General features: G+C 39.2%; 2 protein-coding genes across 4 annotated transcripts in view; one reads left to right on the top strand and one right to left on the bottom strand.

Moving 5' to 3' along the window:
- Positions 1-24,476, top strand: scyl2 (SCY1 like pseudokinase 2). 3 transcript variants are annotated; one of them, XR_011979067.1, is made up of 20 exons: positions 1-127; positions 7,547-7,742; positions 8,301-8,458; positions 9,404-9,548; positions 11,649-11,798; positions 12,123-12,344; positions 12,728-12,844; positions 13,161-13,286; positions 13,996-14,172; positions 15,039-15,050; positions 15,676-15,798; positions 15,949-16,062; positions 16,229-16,361; positions 16,505-16,623; positions 16,726-16,826; positions 18,623-18,701; positions 18,782-18,871; positions 19,308-19,427; positions 20,051-21,164; positions 21,622-24,476. XR_011979067.1 is itself a non-coding variant. In XM_072674182.1 (19 exons), exons 2-19 carry the CDS (start codon positions 7,566-7,568, stop codon positions 20,684-20,686), a joined length of 2,799 nt encoding a protein of 932 aa, XP_072530283.1. In that variant the 5' UTR covers positions 1-127; positions 7,547-7,565; the 3' UTR covers positions 20,687-24,476. The 3 variants fall into 3 exon arrangements, 2 of the variants coding, with proteins under 2 accessions (XP_072530283.1, XP_072530284.1); XM_072674182.1 differs by having other exon boundaries at positions 20,051-24,476; XM_072674183.1 differs by lacking the exon at positions 15,039-15,050 and having other exon boundaries at positions 20,051-24,476.
- The window catches only part of LOC140550282 (uncharacterized), a 7,686-nt gene continuing 6,149 nt past the window's right edge, over positions 24,351-25,887 (bottom strand). The window contains exon 13 of the mRNA XM_072674184.1: positions 24,351-25,807. Coding sequence (XP_072530285.1) covers positions 25,749-25,807 — 59 coding nt within the window. The 3' untranslated portion in view covers positions 24,351-25,748. The remainder of the gene's footprint in view (positions 25,808-25,887) is intronic.

The following is a 25,887-nucleotide window of genomic DNA, read 5'->3' on the forward strand; positions in this document are numbered from 1 at the left end:
TCTTTACAGGTGTTTTGATGTAGCTGCTCCAGGCGGAGGGCTTCTGGCGCTTACACTGACAGTTATAAAGCCCTAAAATTGACGTCGACGTGAAATAAATTTCGCTGTCACCTCACTGCTGATTAAGGTAAGAAGTGATATATCGGCAGGCTCGGAGGACGAGGTTCAGATGAAGCGTATTTATAAAGATCTGCTCTCACACCTAGCATAACTGCTACAGAGTGACGTCTTGCTTTGGCTAAGCTAGGCTAGGCTAGCTGTAGCTTGTTCGCATCGATTCGCTGTCTCTTGTTTTCCGTTTTCTTTCCGTGATTAACATTAAGATATGTTACTAACATATTTTTTAGGGTTGTTAATTTTCAGGTTATAACCGACAGAAGCGGCTGTGTGTTCGGAGTACAGCTACAAAACTAGCCAGCGCTACTTAAAAGGAAGAAAAACACGTTAAATGCTAGTTAAATGCTCGTATTTGTATTAATAGCTAATAATGACTTATAATTCACGACTATATGCATTAAAAGTCCGATCTAACCAGGTTAAAATAAGGGCAGCTAATGTGAACATCCCCTTTCGCAATAATGACTCGGTTTAAGCTAAGCTAAGCTAAGCTAAGCTAAGCTAAGCTAAACTAGCTCAGGAGTCTGTAGCTAGATAACTACCACGTAGCTGTCATATTAGTTAGAGCTAGCTGGATTTCGAGCAGACAGATCTGGTCATGTGCTACTAAACAGATCAGATTACAAGTAGAAATGAATGTTTAACCCTTTGTTCATCTAAAAATGTCTTTAAACTTAGCCAATGACAGCAGAACATCCCCAAGTGTCTTCCTTAGCTGTATAGCTAACCAAGCGAGCTCCAGTGTCCATAATTTACCCCCCAGACAATATTTTGGCCATCATTTAACACTGAAAGATCTGGTAAAGCAATTATTTTAACCCTACATGCTACAAAGTCCATATCCCAGTAAGATCTGTGTGGGATTGTACTTTTTTTGCACCTGTCACACAACTAATAAACATGTAACCACGTTTAAAAGATGACCTTAGAAATGATTTCTAGCTTAAATCCTTTAAAAACACCACTGTTGGTCAGCTCAGTAGATCCAGGCACGTTTAGCCAACAGGTGTCAACCTGGCGTTTCTCAACATGATGCTTGAGACGTCTGTGGTTTTCCTCATACACTTTACTCAGGTTTGCTCATATTAGGAGTGGCGATACTGCCGAATTACTCTGACACCAAATAATACAGAGGATAATGTCCTGATGTCTGTGTGCTTGTCAAAGTATACAGCAGAAACTGTAAATCTGAACATTCAGCGTGTTGGTAGATATGTACTTCGACTGTTTGGTGTAAAAATGGCTCTTTTCTGTGTTTAAACCCTCATGTTACTCCTGTTATACTCAGATCAGTCGTAATATTAGAACCATGACGCACGATTATCTTCATCTGCAGTGGCCCCTGGTAAGAGGTGGGATTTATATTAAGCAATGAGAGAAAAGTCTGTTCCTGAGGATGATGTTAAAAGCAGGAAAAATGATCAACCTTAAGAATCTGAGACACATTGAAAAGGCTCAAATTGTGATGGCTAGACAGCTGTGTCGGAGAATCTCAAAACATAAAGGGTTTTTCAGGTATGCAGTGGTCAGTACATGTACCACATACCAAATGACAACCAGTGAACCAGCGGCAAGGTCATGGGCGCTTGAGGCTCATGGAGGTGACACCTCACAGCTTGCAGGACTCTGCTGCCTAATGCCTTGGTGCCAGATACTACAGAGATCTGTTGTTGCTTCGAAAAGGGAACTACTCAGGTGGTATTAATGTTAAGGATATTATATATACACGCACACTAATTTTACAAATAGAGATTAAGATCTTCATGAGCTGTGGTATGAGGTTGGATGCATAAATAGCAGAATGTGCAAAACTTGTACAGAAAAGAGCATAAGACACATACACTGAGTGCAAAACTGGATTACTGCCAAACAGGCAGGGCTCGACAGGATGTGGTGAATACTAACTCTAATACCTAACTCTTCTTCTGGCTTATAAGACTGGTACCTCTTTCTCCAAAAGCCTCTCCTCCCTCCACTCGCTCCACTCGCTTATTTGAGCTAAAATAAGTGATCCCTTGAAAAGGTGTGATCTTTTATCTTAATGTTAGTGTTGTTTGAAATCACAGATTTGTTGAAAGGGATCTGAAAGTGCTAACTCTTAGGTTTCTTGCACAGGTATGAGATGCAGCAGCTCAGGTGTTACTTTGTATGAGAAACTTTGAGAAATTGGCTCTGTACACGGCAGCTCGAATTTGTTTTCCCGTTTAAAGAGTCTTGGCTGTTGCAAGTAAAGAGTGTCATTGCCAGGACACCTGATCACACTATAAGAAATCAAGGGACCAATTTAGAGAGATGCAGAAGCTGCAGTAAAGTGGAGAAGGTGGATAGGATTGTCAGTATGGTAGAACATTATTATTTATATTATTATTAAAACATATATTTTATTTATGAACAAGCAGAACCGATAAGCCCTTTGTAGTTGAACATTTTAAAAAAATAAACTATTTACTTAGGAAGGAAATAGTTCCCAATGTTTAATTTACTAATACAATTGTAACTGTACACTGGTTTGTTTTTGTTTCTGTATAATTAGTCTAAATCCAGCTTTTCTATATTCAGTCTGTATAATATATCTGAAGGCATGTTGTGCTGTAATAAATCACAGTAACACAACAGCATATCGATGGACTAGCCTGCAGTGTCTTTCAAACTAATATCTAATAGCTGTCAGTAGTACAGCAGAGATGTCGCTCTGTATGAAGTAATTTCAAACATGCACAATAGGACAAAATTATTGGGACAGCTGTTCATTAATTGTTTATTCTGAAATCAATTTAAATAGTTTATCCTGCTTTTGTTGTTGTAACTACTAGATTTTGGAGAACTGTTGTGAGGATTTCATTGAATTCAGCGACAAGTGTGCTAGTGAGGTCAGGATGTTGAATAATCGCCACCTCACCTCGTATTCAACTCCTTAATTCATCTAGCCCATGCTTAGCATTGGGTATGGTGCTAACAGCTTCATTTATCTGTTCCAGAGATTCCTATTGCATTGGCAGTATATTTCTACAAGGACAAGCTGTGTGTGTGTGTGTGTGTGTGTGTGTGTGTGTGTGTGTGTGTGTGTGTGTGTGTGTTCATTTGTACAGCTGTGTCAACAATAGGTGCAACTTAAAGTGACTGAGTTTATTCAGTAGAAGGGGTGTCCACGAATATTTGGCCATATAGTGTATTTCTGTATATATCTTTATGCTGACATCGGAGCTTACAGTGAACGATGCACAGCTTGTTCTCCTGGACTCCTGTACATAAAAAGCTGGTACTGAATAAATTGTCAGTGAATTACTTACTCTTGTCGGATGTGAGTGGATGAATATTTATGCAGAGCAGCAGTTTAATACAAGTTACGTTTATTCAGTGACCGGCATCGTTGACATGAACAAAGTGGATGTTGGGTAGGGTGTCTAAATTTGAATATAGTGAATGCTCGTTCCCCTCATGAGATTGCTTCCTTCATAGATTTTTACTACAACCATTACTGTTCACATAACTAGTAGAGTTATTTCATGTAAAAACCTTCACCTTCAAATGGGTTATCTCCAACTTTACATTAGAAGAAAAAACCTTCGTAACTTTCAAAGAAAGATTTAATATTTTTGGCGCATTTCTATTGGTCCAGTTGTCATGAAATACTGACACAATGTAAAGAACAACTGCCTGATTTAAAATGATCTTGAATGATCTTCTTGGTCAGGATCAAAAACCTATCTGGAATCATATGGCACAGGGCAAGACAGCGTGCCATCCTATGATTGCCATGATTATATTTATAAATATAATCATGGCAATCATAGGATGGCACAGTGGCGCCAGTAGTGTGTTCACTGCACAGTTCCAGAGGTGTGGGGTTTTGAGTTCGATCCTTGCTCAGGTCTCTGGCTGTGAGGAGTTTGGTGTGTTCTCCAGTGCGGGGTTTGTCTATGTGTGAGGTACCCAGCGATAGACTGGCATGCTGTCCTGCCCTGTGCCCTATGATTCCAGATAGGTTTTTGATCCTGACCAAGAAGATGCAAATAGAAGCTGGACAGATGGCAGTTGTAGATTTCAGTGAGCATTAATCACGGTTTATTAGATCTCTGTTTTACTATCTGGTGTCGACGAGGGGAGAATGGGTTCCCCTCTGGAGTCTGGGTTCTTCCTCTTGCTCCTTTTTCTGCCACTGCCACCATTGGCTTGCTCACTTGGGGATCGGACCCAGGTCTATGTGAAGCTGCTTTGAGACATTGCTTGTTGTTTAAAGCATTTCAGAAACTCTGAATGGCTTTCAAATAAAATAAGTGAGGGAGATTTGCTTGGCCAGGCGAAATAGTGTAGTTTTATTGTCTCCCCAAACAAAGGCAGCAGCAGCAGCATACTGCTTGGATACTGTAGTCTTTGTGTAGAGACATTTTTTGCAATAGACACAATCTGTCTTGTCCTAGTGGAGTGTATTAAAAATAAATAAATAAACAAAAAGAAAGTCTAGCTTTGTAACGAAATCAAATGCAAATGTCTAATAATTGTTATACCTCTAGTCAGTGGCACACTAATGTTACACTATATGGACAAAAGTATTGGGACACCTACACTTTACACCTTCAGGAGCTTTTATGATCTCTCCTAGTAAATCCATAGGCATTAATATGGAATTGCTCCCCTTTTGGCAGTTATAGCAACTAGTTTTATAGTTTTGGACTTAGTGACCCAGGTCTGTACATTTACATGGTCTGCTGCTTTGTGGCTGAGCTGTTGCTGTGGTTCCTCAACACTTCCACTTTTCAATAATACCACTCACAGTTGATGGTGGAAGATCTAGGAGAGAGGAAATTTCACCAGCTGACTTGTTGTTGTTGTTGGTACAGCGGTGTCTCCTATTACATACAGAACCACGCTGGAGCTCAGTGAGCTCTTCAGAACCGCCCACCCTTTCACTAATGTGTGTAAGAAAGGCAGACTGCATGACTACAGGCTTGATTTTATACACATGTGGCTTGAATGGGATTAAATAAAAAAAACAAAAAAACAACCTGCATTCAATGATTAAGAAGTGTCCCAATACTTTTTATCCTTATTCTTTATGATTCTCTTTCCAATCTGCCCAGGCAGAACTAGTTAAAAGATTTTAGTTTTGGAGACATTGTTCTGAATCTGTCATCTTTTCCATGTCTTTTATTCTAGGTTATGTTTGGAGATGAAAACACCCCAAGGGCCCAAAACTGTGCATAGACTAAGCTAGAATAAGCTCTGTGATTTATGCTGCTGTTTCTCTTTTCTTGTCTGTGTCTGACTTGTGAATAACAGAGCTGTGGAGAGTGTGAGAGAGAAAACAGATGCTGTGTGTGTAAATGTGAAAGAGATGTCTAGTAAGTGAGGATGAGGTAATTGGTGGTGGAAAGAAGTTTGTTTGTAAAAGCTTACCACATATCCCTTTGTTGCTCAGAAGACTTCATGTTCACAGGCTGCTCCATGCTTCATAAGTGGTGTATTTCCCAATTCTTAAGCTGTAAAATTGCGTATATGCTTCATGATGTGGCAGTCTACTCTGCTCAGCCAGAACATTAAAACCACTGACCGGTGATGTGGATAACATTGATTTTCTGGTTCTGAGATCTCCTGTCAAGGGCTGGAATCTATGTATTAGTCAGATACTTTGACAAGAACCAAGCTGTGATGGCTAGATGAGTCAGAACATCTGGCAGGTCTTATAGGGTGTTCCCAGTGTACAGTGGTGTACAGTACCTGCTACAAGTTTACAACCCATGAACCAGTGCCAGGGTCATGGGCACCCAAGGCTCATTGATTGTGTGGGCAGCGAAGGCTAGCCTGTCCGGTCTAGTCTCACATTAAGAGGTACTGTAGTGCAATTTGCTGGAAAGGGTAATACATGCTATGTCTTGCAAAGCCCATGCCTCATTGGCCTGTTTTGGCAGCATAAGGGGGACCTACACGATATTAGGCAGGTGGCTTCAGTGTTCTGCCCATAGTGTTATGGTGTTATATACATGTGGTCTCCAATCCTCTTCATGGAGAGCTGTTGTACGTTTATTGCAAAATATAGATTTATTGCAAATCTAACACCAATCACAGACTTCTAAAGGTAGTAATTTGTGGGGCGATTAGGGGTGAATCCGGAGTATGCTGGAAGGTAGTTCTTCAGGAGCAGGGTTGGAGATCACCGGTCTGTATTATGCCACGGTTAGTTCTAGGGCTGATGTGGTAAAAATACTATATCCCAATATTTAAGGACATTTTGACAATATTTATCACGATACAAGTGATCACAGACTAAATACATCAGTAGCGACAGCTTCTTATAAACTACTATATAACGGTACATCGAATGCATCTCTTAACATGTCAGTCTACCTTACTTGGCTGTAATCGAGCAACAATTAAGCTCTTTTACTTGGGCAAGCTGCAGTGCTTTGTTTTTGATATCAGGTAAATACAGTTAAACTTGCCAGAAACCAATGAGGAGAAGCTAAAATCCTTATGGTTGAGATGAGTTTTGACAGCATTTATATTTATCAGCAAGGTTTGCAATGTTTTCTTGTCTCTTTTTGTTAATCAGCTTTTGTTTCTCAGTTATTACAAAATTAGTTGATAAGTATATTCAAAAGAACTGTCATGTATTCGCACTAATACATTGAACTCCATGCTATACCATGTGATATAGGCACTGGTGTGCTGCAGTTGGCACAAGGCTGAAATATAGCACTTTTTGTGTGACTCACAAAAAGTGACCATCAACTGACGGTATTATAATTTTCAGACTATATTCAAATGTAAAAAGTTAACATAAGGTTTGTGTGTTTTTATTTTCTATATAGATTTATTTTGTGCAATTTAGTACTACCAATTAGTCCACCTGTTTGAAGCTCAGACACTTTGACCATAAGGACTTAACACACATGTCTCCTCCAATACATGTGAAGCCAGTCACCGCCTCTTCAAACTGCCGCAAGTGCGGTTCACTGTGCAGTAAAAATCGTATCAAATCGCTGTCGTATCAAGTCCTCTGCTCCACTACACCAGCTAACATCACTTAAGAGTGACGAGGGGAGAGACAGAGAGCACCATCTACCCACCATCTACACAGCCAGTTGTGCTCTCTCAAATTCCGGCAGCTGGTGGCAACCTGTGACCAACGGGCCATAGTGGTAGTGCATTAGACCACTGCTGTGATTAATACACACCACCAGTTTTAGGGACATGGTGGATCAAACAAACTGGGCAGGGTTATTTTTGTTTATTGTTATTATGTAGAGTATGCATAAAACAAATAGCGTATATTTAGAACATACAGTCTTTAAATAAGATCTTTTTAATTCTGCAGACACTGAAGAATAATGCAAGCATGATTATTTTTTTTTTATCGTTATTCATTGTGAGGAAAATGGCATCACCTTGTTTGAAAATGCTAATTTCCTGTTCCTTTGTGTTTCCGCAGGTTGACAGCTGATCACATCATGGAGTCCATGCTTAATAAGCTGAAGAGCACCGTCACCAAGGTGACTGCTGATGTGACCAGTGCTGTCATGGGAAACCCGGTGACGCGGGAGTTTGAAGTTGGTCGCCACATCGCAAGCGGGGGACCTGGGATGTGCTGGAGGATTTACAACGGCACTAAGAAGTCCACAAAACAGGTGATAAATTTGTGAGGAAATTTTTATTCAGTGACATCATCACATTATTACTATAATGATACTTCTATAAATCGAGGGTCTAGAGGTGAATTCTTTAAGTATTTGTGTTTATTTCCAAATGTAAGTGTCTCTTAAAAAGCAGAGTTAACCACTGCATGTTTAATTGCTGGTACAGATATGGGTGCAGTGTTGCTGTTGTTTGCCGGGAAAGTCATTGAATATGCAGTAGTGGAAGGAAAGCAAGAAACCCTATCTGACAGTGTCTGTGTTTGTAATAATGATGAAACTGTTAATGATGCTGCATCTTTAGTTCTCTGTTTTTCAGTGGCTTTACTGGTGTATACAAATACTGTCAGTTGATAAATAGAATGCAGTGTATTTATACAGCTATAAATAGCAGTAACTGTGAGAAGATAATGCAAATTAATGCAACATGCAATGCCCTGCAGTACAGTTAATAAAAAGAATAAGAATATAACACATTTTAGCAGATTATTATTATTATTATTATTATTATTATTATAACAGATTATTTTTATTTTGTTGTTCTTTCCACAGGAAGTAGCAGTCTTTGTATTTGACAAAAAGATAATTGACAGATATCAGAAGTTTGAGAAGGACCAGATCATTGATTCACTCAAAAGAGGAGTTCAGCAGCTAACCCGCTTACGACACCCACGCCTTCTTACAGTTCAGCATCCTTTAGAGGAGTCAAGGTTGGCTGCAGAGACACATACATGCTGTTTTTACAAAACACATTCCTTCACTGGCTTACTTTCTGTTCAAGTCTTTTAGGAAACGTTGCAATGCTCAGACAAACTAATTTTTGGTTATTATACATACATTAAGAAAATATGTTAATATATATAATAATAATAATTCTGGATGTTAATAATAATAGTAACTTCATTCTTAAGGTCATACAGCTTCCTATTTTGATTCGGACAAGTCTACATTTATCTGATTTTTTTTTTTTTTTTTTTTTTTTCCACATTTATCCCCTTGAACCATATGCTTATTATTCAGTTATTCAGTTATATTGTCCTTTTGCAGAAACCTTTATTAGGTCTAAGTGGAGTTTAGCAGATGTTGTGGAGACCCACAGGGTTTTATTTAGGGCCTATGAAACTGATGTTAATTCTGTGCACACAGGATCCAAGGGGTTAAAGATGTAAATGCAGATTCTAGACTTTTAAACAGAAGTTCCAATTTTCAATTTCTATTTTATTAAATTCATCTCGGAAGAGAGAAGCTGCCCTAAAGAAGAGCCTCTACTCTTCTCACTGTCAGAAAGAATGAAGAGTAGAGGGTTTAAGCAGAGCTGGACTGGCTTTCCCACTTTCAGCATAAGAGCTGTTGGACTGCTGTGTAGAGCCTCAATATTGGATCAAAAGACTCTGCCCAGCTCTGAGGACGAGCCTATGAATAATGCATAGAGGAAGGAGAGTAAGACGGAATAGGGAATAACTTGGCGCTTTTCCCCCTCTTTTTTAAATTGAGTTTATAAAAACACTGTTGGTTTGATTGTTTTTGTCTGTTTACTTCTGCTCAGCAACTGCTCTCTCTCTCTCTGTCTCTCTCTCTGTCTCTCTCTCTCTCTGTCTCTGTTTCTGTTTCTGTCTCTCTCTCTGTCTCTGTCTCTGTTTCTGTCTTTCTCTTAGGGACTGCTTGGCCTTCTGCACAGAACCTGTGTTTGCTAGCCTGGCTAATGTTCTGGGCCAGTGGGACAATCTGCCTAGCCCTGTTCCCACAGACATCAAAGACTACAAACTCTACGATGTTGAGACCAAGTATGGCTTACTGCAGGTCAGATGATTTTATGGCTCTTTATAAACTCAGTCATTGAGTTTTAAATTGTGGAGGCCTTTTATTCTGTATTTAATCTGGCTTTTAAATAAGGGTTGTTGCAATACTTTAATTTTGTCTTCTACCAAACTGATAGTATGTTCATTAAGTCCTGTAAACCCCCAGGGCCAGTGTCCAGGTTGAAGATTAAGCTAGTCGTGGACAGTGTTTTATTTCAATATAAAATCTCCATTCAAAATGCTGTCCAAGACCAGGCTTTAAGATGCCAAATTATGAACTTATTTAGTTTCCTGCTGGTTTTAATGTATAAATAGTTAGAATGTGACTTTTGGCTTATGTGTTCTGTTACTTTTAGTCTTTTTACAACCCTGTGATTTTACCTTAAAATGAAATGCACTGGTTTTCCTTTAATGGAGAGCTCGTGGAAAATAAGATCTACTTTTATTGGCTGGTTTAACAGGCTCACAGGACCCACATATTATATCATAGTTATGCTTTCTTTTCATTTCAGTTAAACGAAGCCTTGAGGCAAAGCATTTGTCTCAAACATTTTTTGTAATCGAATTATTCAAGTTACTCGAATAATCGTTTCAGCCCTAGTAGAGATTATAGCTGGTTAGCTTTTAGCCTTTCCCCAGGATTGTCCCTTCTGATGTGTATTTAGCTCCAGTTTAGTTCAGCTAAGGTAGTCCGGTTTGCTTTTGATGGAGCGGACGCTGGAGAAAATGGATAGTAAAAATGGATCGCCTAGCATTAACTTTTAGCGTAGCACCGATTCATGTTTGCCTCCCTGGCATTCGGCTTTATCGCGTGCCGAATGTGGGTATCCCTTCTGTCGACACTGGCACAGAAAAAGTTGCAGTCACTATTCCGAGTTCATGTAGCAACCCATATTCCCCTAACTAGCAGAGTCTGTGGTGCTCTCCAATAATAACACCACCATATTCTGTTGCCGCCATGTTTTGCCATGTTGCCAGCTTTGACTAGTGAGCTGGGTTTATGTGTTATATGGAGGTAAATATAACAAGTAAAGATTGTTGCATAATAGTTTTAGAGTCCAGCTCTGTTTTGGTTCTGCCAGATTTTCATTTGAAGGAGGAACAGTGTATGAGGTTTACAGGATGTCTCTTTGCTGTGCCACACTTTGATTATTCTCATTATTCAACGTCTTTAACTCTTTAAATCCTGTCTGGAAAACCAGCTCATAGTCCTTACTCAGTGTTTCAGTTAACACACAGTGTTTACTAAACTTAACACGCAAAATTATTCAAATTAGAACGACCTAAATAAATATCAGTGATTGCTTTATCAGCATCGCATTAATTAAATGTTAAATAAATCAAATAAGGCACTAAATAATTTAAGCCTGACCTCATTCAGCATGCTCTGAAGAGAAGAGAAGCAGTCTGATGGAGACATGCACATTGCCAAATGTTTGTGGACACCTATTCTAATACATACACTCCGCTTCATTAGGCTGCACTTATTGCAACTTTGACACAGATGAGCAGATGTGCACACATAAAACTTGTATAGTGGAATATGGCTCTCTGGAGCAGATAAACATGCACCTATTGACACAACCCCTTATGCCAGGCATGGCCTAGAGGAGAAATTGAGGTTTGAGCTGTGGTGCAGTGGGACTGTGTTCTCTGGAATGATGGTTGGTGCTCCAACCAACACTTTTGGAAGGAGTTGGGGATAAAGCAGGCTGGTAATCATTCAACATGGTGACCTCACTAACACACTTATTGCTGAATACAATCAGATCCTTACAGAAGTGCTCTAAAATGTAGGAGAATAGTGTGAACATGTGTCCCAATATGTTTGTTCATATAGTGTGTGTGTGTGTGTGTGTGTGTATATATTGGGACACAGTTCACAGTTTCTCCCAGTTTCTCTCTCTCTCTCTCTCTCTCTCTATATATATATGACACGTATGTATATATGTGTGCGCGTGTGTTTTTGTCATACAAAAATGTATGATAAAAACAACGAACAGTCACGAGAGACAAAGTATCACCTCATTTCTTATTCTCTTGTCTCTTTCTCTGATCTCCTATCCTATCCCTCCCTCCCTCCCTCCCTCTCTCTCCACAGATCTCAGAGGGCCTGTCCTTTCTGCACAGTGGAGTAAAGATGGTACATGGTAACCTGTGTCCAGAGAACATCATTCTGAATAAGAGTGGAGCCTGGAAGATTATGGGTTTCGATTTCAGCATCTCATCCAGCAACCCATCTGATGCAGAGGTCAGAATCAGTACACATTGCCCTCTAGTGTCTAGTAGAGACAGCTTATGCAGCTGTGAAGCTAGATATAAATGGTCTGAAGGAGTGGAGGAAATGAATATGCAGTATATCTGGATAGAACCGCTTGGTAATACAGAAAAGATAATGCAGACCTTGCAGTCTTGTAACCTTGTACCAGTGAATTGTTTTTTTATGTATTGCAGAATATAATGCAATATGCACTATATTCTTAATGATATATAATATTTTGTTTCCATAATATCTAACTTGACATCCATGGCTTTGTCTGTGGATATGTGTATGTTCTCTGTCTGTGTCCTGTAGCCTAAGTACGTATGTAAAGAGTGGGACCCCAACTTGCCCCCTCTCTGCCTGCCTAATCCGGAGTACGTGGCTCCGGAGTACATCCTCTCAGTCAGCTGTGACTCCGCTTCTGACATGTACTCGTTAGGAGTGGTCACGCATGCGGTCTTCAACGAGGGGAAGCCAGTCTTTCAGGTTAACAAGCAGGACATCTTCAAGAGCTTTAGCAGGCAACTGGACCAGGTGAGCTAGTGAAACTGTGAAATGGGGGGCTTTCCAATATATGTATTTGGTCTGTATTCTAAGTCCAGTATTTGTTAGCAATATTAGCCTAGCATCTCCTGTCGTAAAGCTAAATAAGCACATCTCAAATATCAAGCATATGTAGCTGTCATAACATTAATACTTTGCCTTTTTTCTGCATTCATTCTCCATTTTGTCAGATTCACTTCCCATATAGATGCACTTCGTAGTTCTACATTTCTTTGGATACTTTGTTAGCCCCCTTTCACCTTGTTCTTCAATGGCCAGTACACCACAGGACCACCATGTCATATGAAATGAATAATTTCTTTTTTTGTTATTTATTAATTTGTTTTTGTTTGTTTATTAATTTATGTGCTTAGTTGAGTCGTCTGAGTCCAGGAGTGCTGAGCCAGATCCCAGAGGAGGTACGAGAACATGTAAAGATGCTTCTGAGTGTCACAGCCAACGTAAGACCAGATGCTGACCAGATGACAAAGGTGAGTGCTTTTTTATCTCCCCACATGAAGCTATTCCTGCAGGGTGGTCAAAATGTCAAATCTCTCAAATAGTTTATTAGAAAGGAAGTTAGAAAGTCTAGCTGGCTTTCAGAACGCCATGCTCTAACATCTCTACTTCAACTCCTAAAGGTCTTGCTAAAGATTGAGTGGAATCTGAAGGGAAAATGCTAAACTCTGCAGCAGTGTGGCCATCCAGGCCTGAAGTCATCCCTACATTACATAATTCCACTGGGGACAGATGTGTTGCGTCTCATCAACAGATTTTAGACTTATTTTGTGTTTGTGTTCTTTTCAGATCCCTTTCTTTGATGATGTTGGTGCTGTGACTCTGCAGTATTTTGACTCACTCTTCCAGAGAGACAATTTACAGAAGTCCCAGTTCTACAAAGGCCTCCCCAAAGTCCTACCCAAGCTGCCCAAGGCAAGTATTAGTGTTTGTAACAAGCTGAAGACATCTGGCTAATTTTGATAATAATTAAGGTTGTGCTTGATTATTTTAGGGCTTAATGATGACACTGCTGTTTTGTTTTGTCTAGGCTTAATCTATGTCTTGGAAGATGGCACTTAGTGATTTATTTATTTTTGTTCTGTGTGGCTTTTGTGTAAACAGCTTTTGCTTTTAGTCATTGTAAATTAAAATGAAATGAAAATGTCTTTCTTTTTGTCTCTGTTGTAAATGTTTCACTGGCCTTTACAATCAGTGCAAATCTATTTCTGATTGGGACGGTCTTTGGTAGTCTCATGATATTATTGGGTATCTTTCACCACCTGCTGTTGCATAATCTTGTAATCAAAACTTGGAAGATGTTTTCAGTGCAGTTAAAAAGCCATTACCTTAAATAGGTAAAAACATTTCTCCCAAACTGCTACATATGCTTATATTTGGCAGAAACTCTGCCCTGATCATATGAGAGCAATATGATGAATTATAAAAAACATTGTAATTGTTTTCTGTCCGATCAAACAAGGTTTTTGATTTCAGGTTGACGTTAAAGGAACTGCTGTTGCGATCACATTTGTATCAAGATATAGAGATGTATATAAATTTAGTATAGTATAGTGTATATATAGTATAGATATGACTAGATTATTTTCTATAAGGTGAATGCTGTTGCTTCTCTGTTCCACAGAGGGTGGTGGTTTATCGAATCTTGCCAGCGCTCACCTCAGAGTTTGTGAATCCGGACATGGTGCCGTTTGTGTTGCCCAACGTGCTGCTCATAGCAGAAGAGTGCACAAAGGAAGAGTATGTTCGTCTGATTTTACCAGACCTCTCCCCAGTGTTCAAACAACAGGAGCCCATTCAGGTATATCAGGAAACACACACAGATTTTGTTTCAGATAATGTCATGATGTGAGTTCATTTGTGTTTTTATATGTATATATACACACACACACACACACACACACACACACACAGACACACACACAAAACAGTTAGCCATAACATAAGTACCACTGACAGGAAAAGTCAAAAATGTTGATTATCTTCGTCTACAGTAGCATCTGTCAAGGACCTAAATCATTTTGACAAGGGCCAAATTGTTATGGCTAGACCACTGCGTCAGCCAACCGGTGAACTGGTGACAGGGTCATGTGCACCTAAGGCTCATTGATTCTCACTGATGTCTCATTTCACGACTTACTGAACTTAAAGTGATCTCAGTATGAGGCAGGTGGTACTTGTGTTATGGCTAATCTTTGTTTTTATATGTCTTCTAATAAAATCATAATTCTATTCTCAACTTCAGAAACCAAAAAGAACTGTGTTTGCCCTTTCTGTTTTTACAAATGAACCACATAGAGTTTGTATAAATAAATTTTATTTTCCTCATAAAAGAATGAGAGAACACACAATTTTCCCCATGCTTCCACAAGGGCTGAAAGTAAAAAAAAAAAAAGAAAAAAAAGAAAAGGTAACTCCACTGTACTTATAGTAATATAATCTAGCAGATGTCCTTTAGATAAAGTAAAACATGTGTCCAGAGGCAAACACACTCACTGTACTGTCTGGTTTGTGTTGCATGATTTGTCCTTGTTAATTACTGGTTTGTTCTCAGTGTACACATGGATGCATGCATACCTACACCTACAGACACACATCCTATTCGTTTTTAAACTTTTATCACTTCCCCTGAGCTTTTCCTTTTACTTCTTTCCTTCATGCTCTCAGGCCAGCAACATGGTGAGTGGCCTTTATAAAACTGTTGGTCACCCTGTCCTGATAGCTCCCATAACTGTAATGCAGTTATATATGTGCTCTATTGAGTAGTCTTTTTTAACATATTATGTAGCTGTGATTGCTCATAGGACTGTCCTCTCAGTTGAATAATATCTAAAATATGGCTTTTTTTAGTTATTGATTATTTTTTTATTAATCAGCAATGTGAACCATTGTGCTTTCTACAGTTTGCTCTCATTTGTATATCCATCACCATAATCCTACTTTTTTGCTGATTGATGACAGTTTCTTCATTTGTGGTGCAGTTAAACAATAGAAACTATATTGCTCTTACACTTCTTATACTGTACTGCAGTTTGAGTGAATGATTGTCACATAGATCCCTATATTTCATGTATAATCCTTGCAGAGGATTAAGTTCAATCATAAGTACGTTTTATATTCCATAATTTGTCACTGTTGACTAACCGTTTCAACCTCAATAATAACCCGCCCTATCCATACGAACATTAGGCACCTTTTTATAGTATTCCCTGTTTCTCTAGTTTGTAGTTTTTATGTTGGTCAGTGGTTGAGAGTCATGCCGTTTTTCGTTACTTACCCATCTGCTCTCTTTCCATATGCTCAGATCCTACTGATATTCTTACAAAAGATGGACCTGCTTCTGACAAAGACACCACCTGAGGACATCAAGAACAGTGTGCTCCCCATGGTTTACAGAGCACTGGAGGCTCCCTCCATTCAAATCCAGGTAGCCACACATTGAACAGTATTAAACAATGGTCAAACGCCTACTAATGCTCCTGTTTATGCTCCACATATAATGTATCTTGTGCTTACTTGCTCACTCTGCTGATTTATTTAAAAGCATATAAGCTTAAGCAAAATGTTTTGTTTGCAGGAATTGTGTCTGAATATCATCCCCACCTTTGCTAATCTGATTGACTATCCATCTATGAAGAATGCGCTTATCCCTCGCATCAAGTCGGCCTGTTTGCAGACCTCGTCGTTGGCTGTAAGTCACCCTTGCTTTCTTTTGACGTTAAACCTTGTTCTAAATTCTGCTATAAAATGATGCTAAAGTGATGATTGTAATCATTAAAATTTAGATTGCATTTTATTAGTATTTTTTTAACCCTCTGTAATCTGTTTGTAATTGTTCTGGGTTTCTTTGCTTGCAGGTGAGGGTGAACTCTTTGGTGTGCTTGGGGAAAATCCTGGAATATCTAGATAAGTGGTATGTCATTGATGAAATCCTGCCCTTCCTGCAGCAGATACCATCCCGGGAGCCAGCTGTTCTAATGGGCATTCTGGGTAATTATGTTTTTATTTTATGTGTTGATTGTATTGTAGTAGTAGTTAAGAGAGCTGCGAATCCTTCATTGATTGGGACACAATGGATATTTAATATTAAATCTCTTTTGCAATAAAATTAATACAAACATCACATTTTACAGGCATCTACAAGTGCACGTTCACACATAAGAAGCTAGGCATCCCTAAAGAACATCTTGCAGGGAAAAGTCTGCCTCATTTGGTCAGCCTCAGTATCGACAACAACCTTAACCTCAACCAGGTAAATCTTCACTGCCAGTATTGTCTGTTTTAGTCAGATATTATCACCACATACACACAAAAACACATACATTAACCAGGTCCCCTGTTACCTGTGTTTCAGTTTAACTCTTTCATGGCTGTGATCAAAGAGATGCTGAATCGAATGGAAGCGGAGCAGAAGACCAAGCTGGAGCAGCTCCACAGCATGCAGGAACAGCAGAGGTGCCCGCTAGTTCTCTTCTCCTTTTATTTTTTTTCATATTTCACTTTTCTCCCATATGTATTGCTTAAACATTAACAACAAGCTAAATTCTAGCTAGAAGTAGGCATATAATACCCTAAGTTCACTTAGAAATTGTATAAAATATAAGATTTTTATTTAGGAAGGAATAAGACTTTAAGGTCTATTAAAGTCACTTTTACATGACAAAATTGTGAGTTGAGTAGCAAGTAAGCCATAAACTCAGAGTCAGAACTGAAAAACCAAAAAACAAGCCCTCAGTGTCACATTTCTCTCTGTGGAGGGCTGTGATGGTGAGGAGTGAACTCTCTCAGGCTTTACTCCTCAAAGAAGTTAAAAGAGTAGCCAGAGCCATCACCATGGCAACATCCTTGATTCAGCTGCTTCCCCCAGGCTTTCCAACAATGCTCTCATTCTGTGTGTGTGTGTATGTGTCTCGTTTTTTTTTTTTTTATATTTATTTATTTATTTAGTTCTGTGCTAAAGCAGTGCTAAAGTGTAAGGATTAGTGCTTGTGGGAATGCTGTGTATGCTTTATGTAGGTTATATTAATTGTGAAGTGATGTTTGGGTATTTTCTTAGACCCTTGTCCAACAAAGATGCTGTCAGTCCAGAATGAAATGACGAATGTCTGACTGCATTATGCCACTTGCGCTTGAGCCATGAAGCACAGTGCAGTCCCTCCATGGCCTCCCTGGGGCCTAAGCAACACTCTACTCCCTCTTTCCTCTTTGATAGGGAGAGTGAGAACACTACCCAGCCTCAGTGTAGTCTTTTTCGACTAAGGTGGCTGTTCCCAAAGCATTCAAAGAGTAAAACATTGCAAAGCATTGTAATGTAAAATTGTAGACTTATGCATATCTATAGTCTTGTAAGAAAATCAGGACACCCCATAAAAATCTGTTTAAATGATTAGTTTAAATCCTAATTTGAACAATATTGAGAAATCAAGGTAATATAACTAAACACATGTGTATGTGTCTGTGTGTGTGTGTATACATTTCTCTCTGTACTATCCCACAGTCATGACTAAAATGTATAAAATGTGTAGAATTAGAAACGGGTGCAGAACATCAGCTGCAGATGATCAGAACATGGTTAGAGAGGATTCTGGAGGAGTCTTATTTAAACCTCAGACGTTTAGTCTGGTTTGCTCTTGATTGGATCTGGCCATGGTGATCTTTACCACTCACTTTAACAAAGAGGCTCTCCGAGGCCTTTAAAAAGAAGGTAGTAGACGCAGAGGAGTCTGGGAAGGGGTTTAAAAAGATCTCAAAACAGTTAGAAATCAGCCACTGTTCCACTGTCCACTAAATCATTTACAACAACTGCCACCATGATCAGATCAAGCAAGTTCAACCCAAGAACAGAGCAGACCACAAGATGAGTAAAGAAGTCTCCAACAATCCTAAAACATCACTGGATCTACATGTAGCTCTTGCCCCAGACTTAAGATGTATCTATCCAAAGCGCATTGTTCCAGAAGTCCTGGTCCTTGTTTAGGTGTTCTCTGTCAAACTTTAGTCTGATATGATATTACACTATATGGCCACAAGTATTGGGACAACTGCTCATTCGTTGAGAAGACCACCCCACCCCACCTCACCCTCAACTCCCAACTCATCCCAAACGTTACAATGGAGCACCTCCATCATTCAGATCAATGCTGGGGGCTTTATAACTCTCTAGCCCCCCTATAACCCTCTGAAGATGGAAAGATCTAAATAGTTAAAGCGTATGTGTTCGGTGACATTGAAGCAATTCAAATTTTTTCTAGGAGTCTAAACCTGTCCAACCAGATGACCCAATCAGAAGAGACCAAGAACACCCCTAATCTGTCCAGTCAGGTTCGAGATGTAAGTTCAGTTCTAGTTTTACCTTTTGGTCCAAATTGCTGACATTGTACGGAATTGACCTTTCTGTCTCTCCTTCTCAGATTGATGACATTTTTGGAGGGAGCTCTGCGAGTACAGGTGTGAATGGCAAAGAAAATGGCTCCACCTCTGCTGCCTCGCAGCCCTCTAGAGTAAGTTCATATCTGAAAAAACAGAGACAGCAAGGACACAGACACTCTTTAAATATGATTTGTCATTTCTGGTCAATACTAAATATACTCTCAGGTAGGTATGTACTGTCCTATGCAAGTCATTAAGGCCAATTTCTGCATCTGCATCAAATCTATGGTGTAGCCGAGGTATTGCCACGTCCTCTATGCTGCCCCCTACGCTGTAGCCTGACACGCACCTCCCCAGAAAAGCAACTGCACATTGTGACAGCTCATCAACAATTCCTGACATCAGCAATTTATTTTTATTAGCCACCTATTAATCTTAATTACTATACATTATAAATTACCTGCCATTAATTTATTCAGAAAATAGTGCAGTTATAAGAGTTAAGACTGTTAAGTTAAGGCCTTTAAGATTGCACTTAATTTAATGAGCAAATGTGTGTGTCTAAAGGTTTCTCTGACTCTGGAGGAGAAGCAGCGTTTGGCTAAGGAGCAGGAGCAGGCTGCAAAACTGAGGAGCCAGCAACCTCTGGCACCACAGAGTGTCAAACCTGCCACAACAACTACACAGGTTACTTATTCTCTTTCTTCTACGAGTGCACACATGCACACAGACAAAACAGGAAAGGTACTCTTTTGAGGAATGAAAAATTGCATTGTCAATTTTTTTGTATTTGTAAATAACTATGTAAGATGGAAACTTTCCTTCAAAATTATTGTTATTCATTTCTGTTTATGCACATTATTCGAGTGATGAAATGTAAATTAGTCATTTAGTTGTATTTTTTTTTTTATGTTCATTTGATTTTCTGTTGAAACAAAAAAAGCATTTATTTTAAGTAAGAATGTCATGGCATGTTTCAAGACTTGCAAGTGTGTGTGTGTGTGTGTGTGTGTGTGTGTGTGTGTGTGAGAGAGTAGAAAATGTATTGTGGATGTTATTGCATATATACTGTAAACAGGTATTACAAAAACCTAGATAGATAGATAGATAGATAGATAGACAATATTCATCAGTAGTGTGGTGGCAGTGGAAATCTCACTTACACACATACAATATTTACACCTATATTTTGGTGCTGTATGATTTTATTTTGTCATTATTTAGAGAGAGTTTATTACAGAGTATGTGTAATAAGCAATCACTAAAATTGGCAAGGATTTGGACTTTAACCTCATCTATTTATTTCCCAGGCAAAGGACCTGACTAGCAGTCTACTGAACAACATGACCTCACTGAACAGCTTATCCCTGAGCTCTGGCCCTCGGACAGCACCCATGCAGACTGGAGGCACCCTCTCTTCTGGCTTCTCCAGTGGATCCAACATGAGCAGCATGGGCACCATCAGCAATGGCTTCAACTCCACCATGGGCTTTCACACTGGGGGCATGAGTATGGGCGTACGGCCAGCCACTCCTGGCCTGTATGGAGGGATGGCTACCACCACTAGCACCCCAAACTTCAGCGCCCTTACACAGAACCAGAACCAGACTCAGCCAAGCAAGCCTCCGGACATGTCAGCCCTGGATTCCCTCTTCTCTGCTAGCAAACCCAAAGTCAGCTTGAACCAAATGACCTCCAAGCCAGCCGCCGCCCCTGCCGCCCCGTCCCCCTGGCTTAACCAATTTGGTTCAGGCCAGCCGCAGACTGCAGGCATGCAGGCAGCACCAATGGGCATGGCAGGGGTGCAAGGTGGGTTTGGAATGCAAGCTAACCCTTTCTTTAACCCACAGAACTTCTCACAACCTGCAGCTAATGCCACCATGAACACAGGGATGTTAAAACAGAGCACATCGGTCAATAACGATCTGAAAGACCTCTTTGGTTGAACAATAGTCTGACTGTCGTTCTTGTTTCCATTTGCCTAGCAACAGAGAGTTCTAAACGAAATGATATCAACAACGCCGGCAAAAAATATGAGGGTGAAGGAGATCTATATAGTCCATCTTAACGGACCACTGCTTGAATTTGTTTTCTATTTGGTCATTTTTGAGTTGTGGTTGTTTTTTTTGTTTTTTTTGTTTTTTTTGGGAGAGCAGCAGTTATTCAGAAGGCGACCACCAGCCTTAAGCAGACAGGTTCATGTCTATTTCTAGAAGTCACACTTGTCTTACTGCTATCCTTGCCCAAGTACTGCATACCAGTTGTCTACAACCATCTACATCTACAACATAAAAACAGGCAAGGTGTGGTTTAGTTAGTACTCTTAACCTAACACCTTCAGCCCAATCTCTGTCTGCTTCATATGTAGCATACAGCTTCCATTCAGCTTGCAGTTCCTTTACAACTCTGCAGTATAATTACTTGGTGTGTGTGCATTAGCATTAGCCTCATCCTCTGTTCTGAATGCGCCGTTCAGATCTGGTTTAGACCCAAAGACAGGAGCATGGTTCTCTCCCTGGTAGGACGGAGCATTACCACCACTGTCTGGTTTCTAACCAGGTGGAATTTAGGAGTAAAGACTGGATGGGAGGGACATTAGATCTTCCCAATTGGATCTAATGGGATCAAATATCTTTGTTGTTGCACAACTACAACCAAACTGGGTGGTTTTAACAGCATGGACAAAAACGGCAGAAAATAGACCAACATTTTGTGGAAGAGTGAAGAGTGTAGATCCTCCTCTTTTGACAGATTAACTAACACACTCTTTACCTGCTGCTCTGGGAGCTGGTTGTTGTTGCTGCGTCAGGTTTACAGCAAGGCTCTAAGCAAATGCTAAGCTAAAGTTTTCCACTTCCCCAGACCTTCCGTTCCACCTTAGATAATACAGCTGTTCCATTATGCTGTTGAAATGTACACACTGTAATTGAAGCACTATTTAAGGTGGAATGGGAGTTATCAGCTCTGTTTTGTTTTACTCACTGAAATAATGTTCACAGATGAACTCTGTCTGGGGTAGTTGTCAGAAAAAATGAGACGTTCTTCTGCAGCAGCTGAGAATTACGAACCTAAGGATCAGGACCTTAAAACCTGATGCAGGATCCATTAAAAATGCCTGGATCAGTCCCTGATCCTGAGTCACTGGACACCCGTAGTCAAAAACTGTGAACAAGGATTTTTATTTAGCATTTTGCATACTGCACTGCATAAAATATCCAACTAACCAAGCCTAATTGTGCTCTCTTTATAATGAAACCTAAAATATGAAGTCCATATTCTTTTATTTATTTTTTATTTATCACAATATCAATACAAATCATTGTATTGACCACCACTAGCCTACAATCGGTTACCACTCACCATACTGTTTCCCTGTTTTTCACTGTACTAAGAAAAAGAACAGACTTGGAGCCCCCTGGTCTCAGCAACTACCGAATGACTTCTACTAAGTGTGTGTGCAATGAATGCAGTAGACAGAGATCTGGATGAAACCACTGAAGTATTGTTTTAATTGCTGTCACTTTAAGGTTCTGTGGGTGGATAGAGTTTGAGAAGACTGCACTGTAGCTTTGTTTAGGCAGGCAGTGAAGTAGGCTTTGTTTTCTTCCTCATTTAACTGATCTTGTCCTCACACTACTCACTCACTAGTCGTGTCATTTCAGGAAACAAACACCACAGTAGTCTAAAAAAGATAAACATTAGAAAAGGTTGTTTTCATCTGTGCTGTTTGAATGTGTGTGAGAGGATGTGTGTGTGTGTGGTGACATTTGAATGGAGGGAGCCAGTTTTTAATGCATCTGTTGGGGTTCTGCCATTGTTTTTTGAAAAGGGGGGTGTATATATAGCAGTTGCTGAGTTGCACACTGGAGTGTAATGTACGGTTTGATGAAAGACGCAGATATCTCATCAAATCTGCTGTTTAATGAAAGTGCTTTGAAGGCACTTATGGAGGTCATTCCTTTTATATTAATTTAAGTGAATAGAAGCATTTAAACGCCAATGGAGTTGCATATAAATACAGGAAATCCTGTAGGCTGTAAATCTTCATTTTTCAGCTGATATTGTTTTGGGGGGGTTGCAAGTTGAAGCTTTGATAAATAAGCGAAAAGCTTTATTGGCCTTTAAAAGCTTCACTAGAATTGATGTGTATGTTAATTTGTACCTATGTTTGTCCAGCTGATGTTTTTCTTTTGTAAAGCATATCGTCGCTGTCATGAAAAAACCTTGTATCTCAATTTTTGCTGTTTTTTCACTTTTTGTCATGATGTGAATCTGGTTGTTCTTTACCTTGTGTCATGATGACTGGACTAATAGAAATGCTCCAAAGTGAATTGTTTTTTTTTTTTTTTTTTTATATATATATATATATTTACATTTACAGAAGATTTATCTTCTCCTGTAAAGTTTGGAGTTTTGTTTTTGGAGATGCATGGTTTTTGTCAGACAGCAATGATATGTTTTCTTCTTATGTTGCATGTTACTGATCATACCTGCACTGGAGCCCATGTGACGGTAGTATTGGGACAGAGTGGGTGGAAGATTAAAAAAAAAAAACAACAAAAAAAAACACATTAACAAAACAAAGCCACACACAGGCCAACTTTACCTTTTATTCCTCATCATGACCAAATAGGTAGCTGCGACATGGCGACCCACTCTTCTAGAAGTGTGTATAGTATTTACATATCATACTGAATGAAGTGTATAGTATATTGAGATTTATTTGATATCAGTTAGGATTTTTTTTAAATATATTATCTAAAGATCACTTTCTCAAAAGGGGACCTCTAAATATGAGTATGAATGTATGAATGGAAATGAAAAAAAAAAAAATGAAAGCCTTATGAAGAGAGGTGTGCAATAATGGGTCTTTTGAAGAGGTTTTGTAAAAGGCTTGCTGTGAATGAGTGTTTTAACACGTACAGTTTTCATATGTGGACAGTATCTGGGCTTTGTTTTCAATAAATAAATTACACACTGCATTGTCATCGGAGAAGTAATTTGGAAACCAGTTGCATTCATTAAATTAAGAGCAGTAGGCCTGATTTACCAGCCGTTCCTTAAGAAGAAATGTCTTTGTAAAAAAAATTAACACACTTGCGCAGATTCTGATATTCATCAATGTTGTATTATTTGGGATATACAACAACAATGATTTTTCTTTGGGAAAAAAAATCTTAAGAAATTACTGGTGAATGAGGCCCAATCATATTGGAAGGGATGTTCTTATCTGCAAATAGTTGCTTAAAACAAATCAAGACAAATGCTTCGATTTTTGATGTGTTTATTTTTAGATTTTTAGGTGATGTTTAGCTGACCTTAGTGGAACCTTATGATATCTGTTAATCAGACATTTCCATACAGAAAACTGGACTTTACCCTCTGTCATAGGACCCGGTTCCAACTGTCAGCAAAACTAAATTAATGAAACAAAAAAAAAAAAAAACAAGAAATGAAATGAAAGCCTATTCTTCTATCAGAATCTTTATATTCCAACGATGTAATGTGTACAATGTGGCTTCTTTGTGAACTTTGTATTGTGTTAAGGGGTTGTATTGTCTGAAGTTGAGAATTTTCATGAAAATCTGTACATATTGATCAAAATACACATGATGACATTCTCTTTAATGCATTTTGGTCACTTGGTCAAACAGACTGACTGTGTACATTTCTACATTTCAGTGCATAGTTTTGGACAGAAAGAAAGACAAACGTTTGAATAAAGATTACAACCTACTAATGTATGCAGACCTCATATACAAGCATAGTGTGGTTTCCAAGAAGTTTTATCTTTTGGATTTTGTTTTATTATAGTTTTATTTTTTGGATTTCCTTTAGAATATATACAGAGTACCAGGAAAGCAGGAAAACAGGCTTCTCCAAAGGTTTGGCAGATGTTGCCTTCATCAAGCTCTTGAACCAATGAAAGTTTACTTGCCCTTCCAGACAGCACCCGTGGGTTTTAAAATGTGCTCTATAAGTAGGGGTGGCCGATATGGTAAAAATGCTGTATCATGATATTTAAAAATTTCACAATACACAATATTTACCTCAAAAGTTTAACACCTAGACAAAAGGCACCAGTATCAGAAGATTCTAAAACCTGCTATGCAAATAATCTCCTATATTTAGTAGCAAGAAAAACAGAAGCTGTAAAATGTGGGAGAGTAGGGAGTGGGATAATAATTTTTTTCATTCTGTTTTACAGTAAAAGTTAACGGTGGAGTTGGTTGTTCTAAGGTTGACTTGCTCTCCTTTTTTTTATTTTTTATTGTTTTTATTTTTTTTTTTAAAGCCCTTGTCCATATGAGACTCCAACGCCTCACACCAGAGTGACAGAGCTGCAGACGTGTGGCCGTACTCAATGTGTTGCCTTATTGCTCTCGTGGCTCAGTGTTTACAGACCGTGCAGGTTTTATCCACACACTCCGTTCACGTGACAATTGTTCAGTGTGTTTTCTCTGCAGCTCTGCGTCCAGATTGAGGGAGTTATTACTGTAAGAAGTGACAGTGGCAGTAAAACTGTACTAAACTGTAGTCTGTTATGGTTCAACTTTGCCAGTGGATCTGCATTTCACAGCTATTCACACAGATCACGAATTATCCGCTGTCTGTTACACCACTACTTAGTACAGTAATGTTTACTCAAGATGTGCTGCACTTCATCCAGTTTAACAGGACTAATTATACTATTTATGATGAACAGTGCAGTTGATCAGTGTTCAGGCAAATTGCCAACCCCTATCTATAAAGTAAAGCTTGCTTACGGGTATTGGCAAATGTCAGTGATCTTAGTAATGGCAGCAACCAAACGAAACCAATACGACCAAGATGTTCCCGTTAAACTTATAAGCAGAATCAATCAAATGAGTATTGGAGACCCTGGCAGTGCAGGTTAGCAGGAGGTAGTAAGCAACAAAGCAGAGACAGAGTGGAAGTGTTTTTAAAGCCAAAGACATGTAAACTCTGCTGTTCCTGAGAGATTTCAGACATGATGTCCAGCTCTTACTACTGCAGGCGACGGACCGGCCTCCTTGTATTAGTGGACAAGTTGGTCTGCATCATAGCTGCAATACAAATACACACAGAAAATGCTATGCTGGCTTTTATAGAGGCAACAAACACTCGATGATAACTCTATAACGCT

This window comes from Salminus brasiliensis, chromosome 2 (assembly GCF_030463535.1).
Source record: "Salminus brasiliensis chromosome 2, fSalBra1.hap2, whole genome shotgun sequence".
NCBI lineage: Eukaryota > Metazoa > Chordata > Actinopteri > Characiformes > Bryconidae > Salminus > Salminus brasiliensis.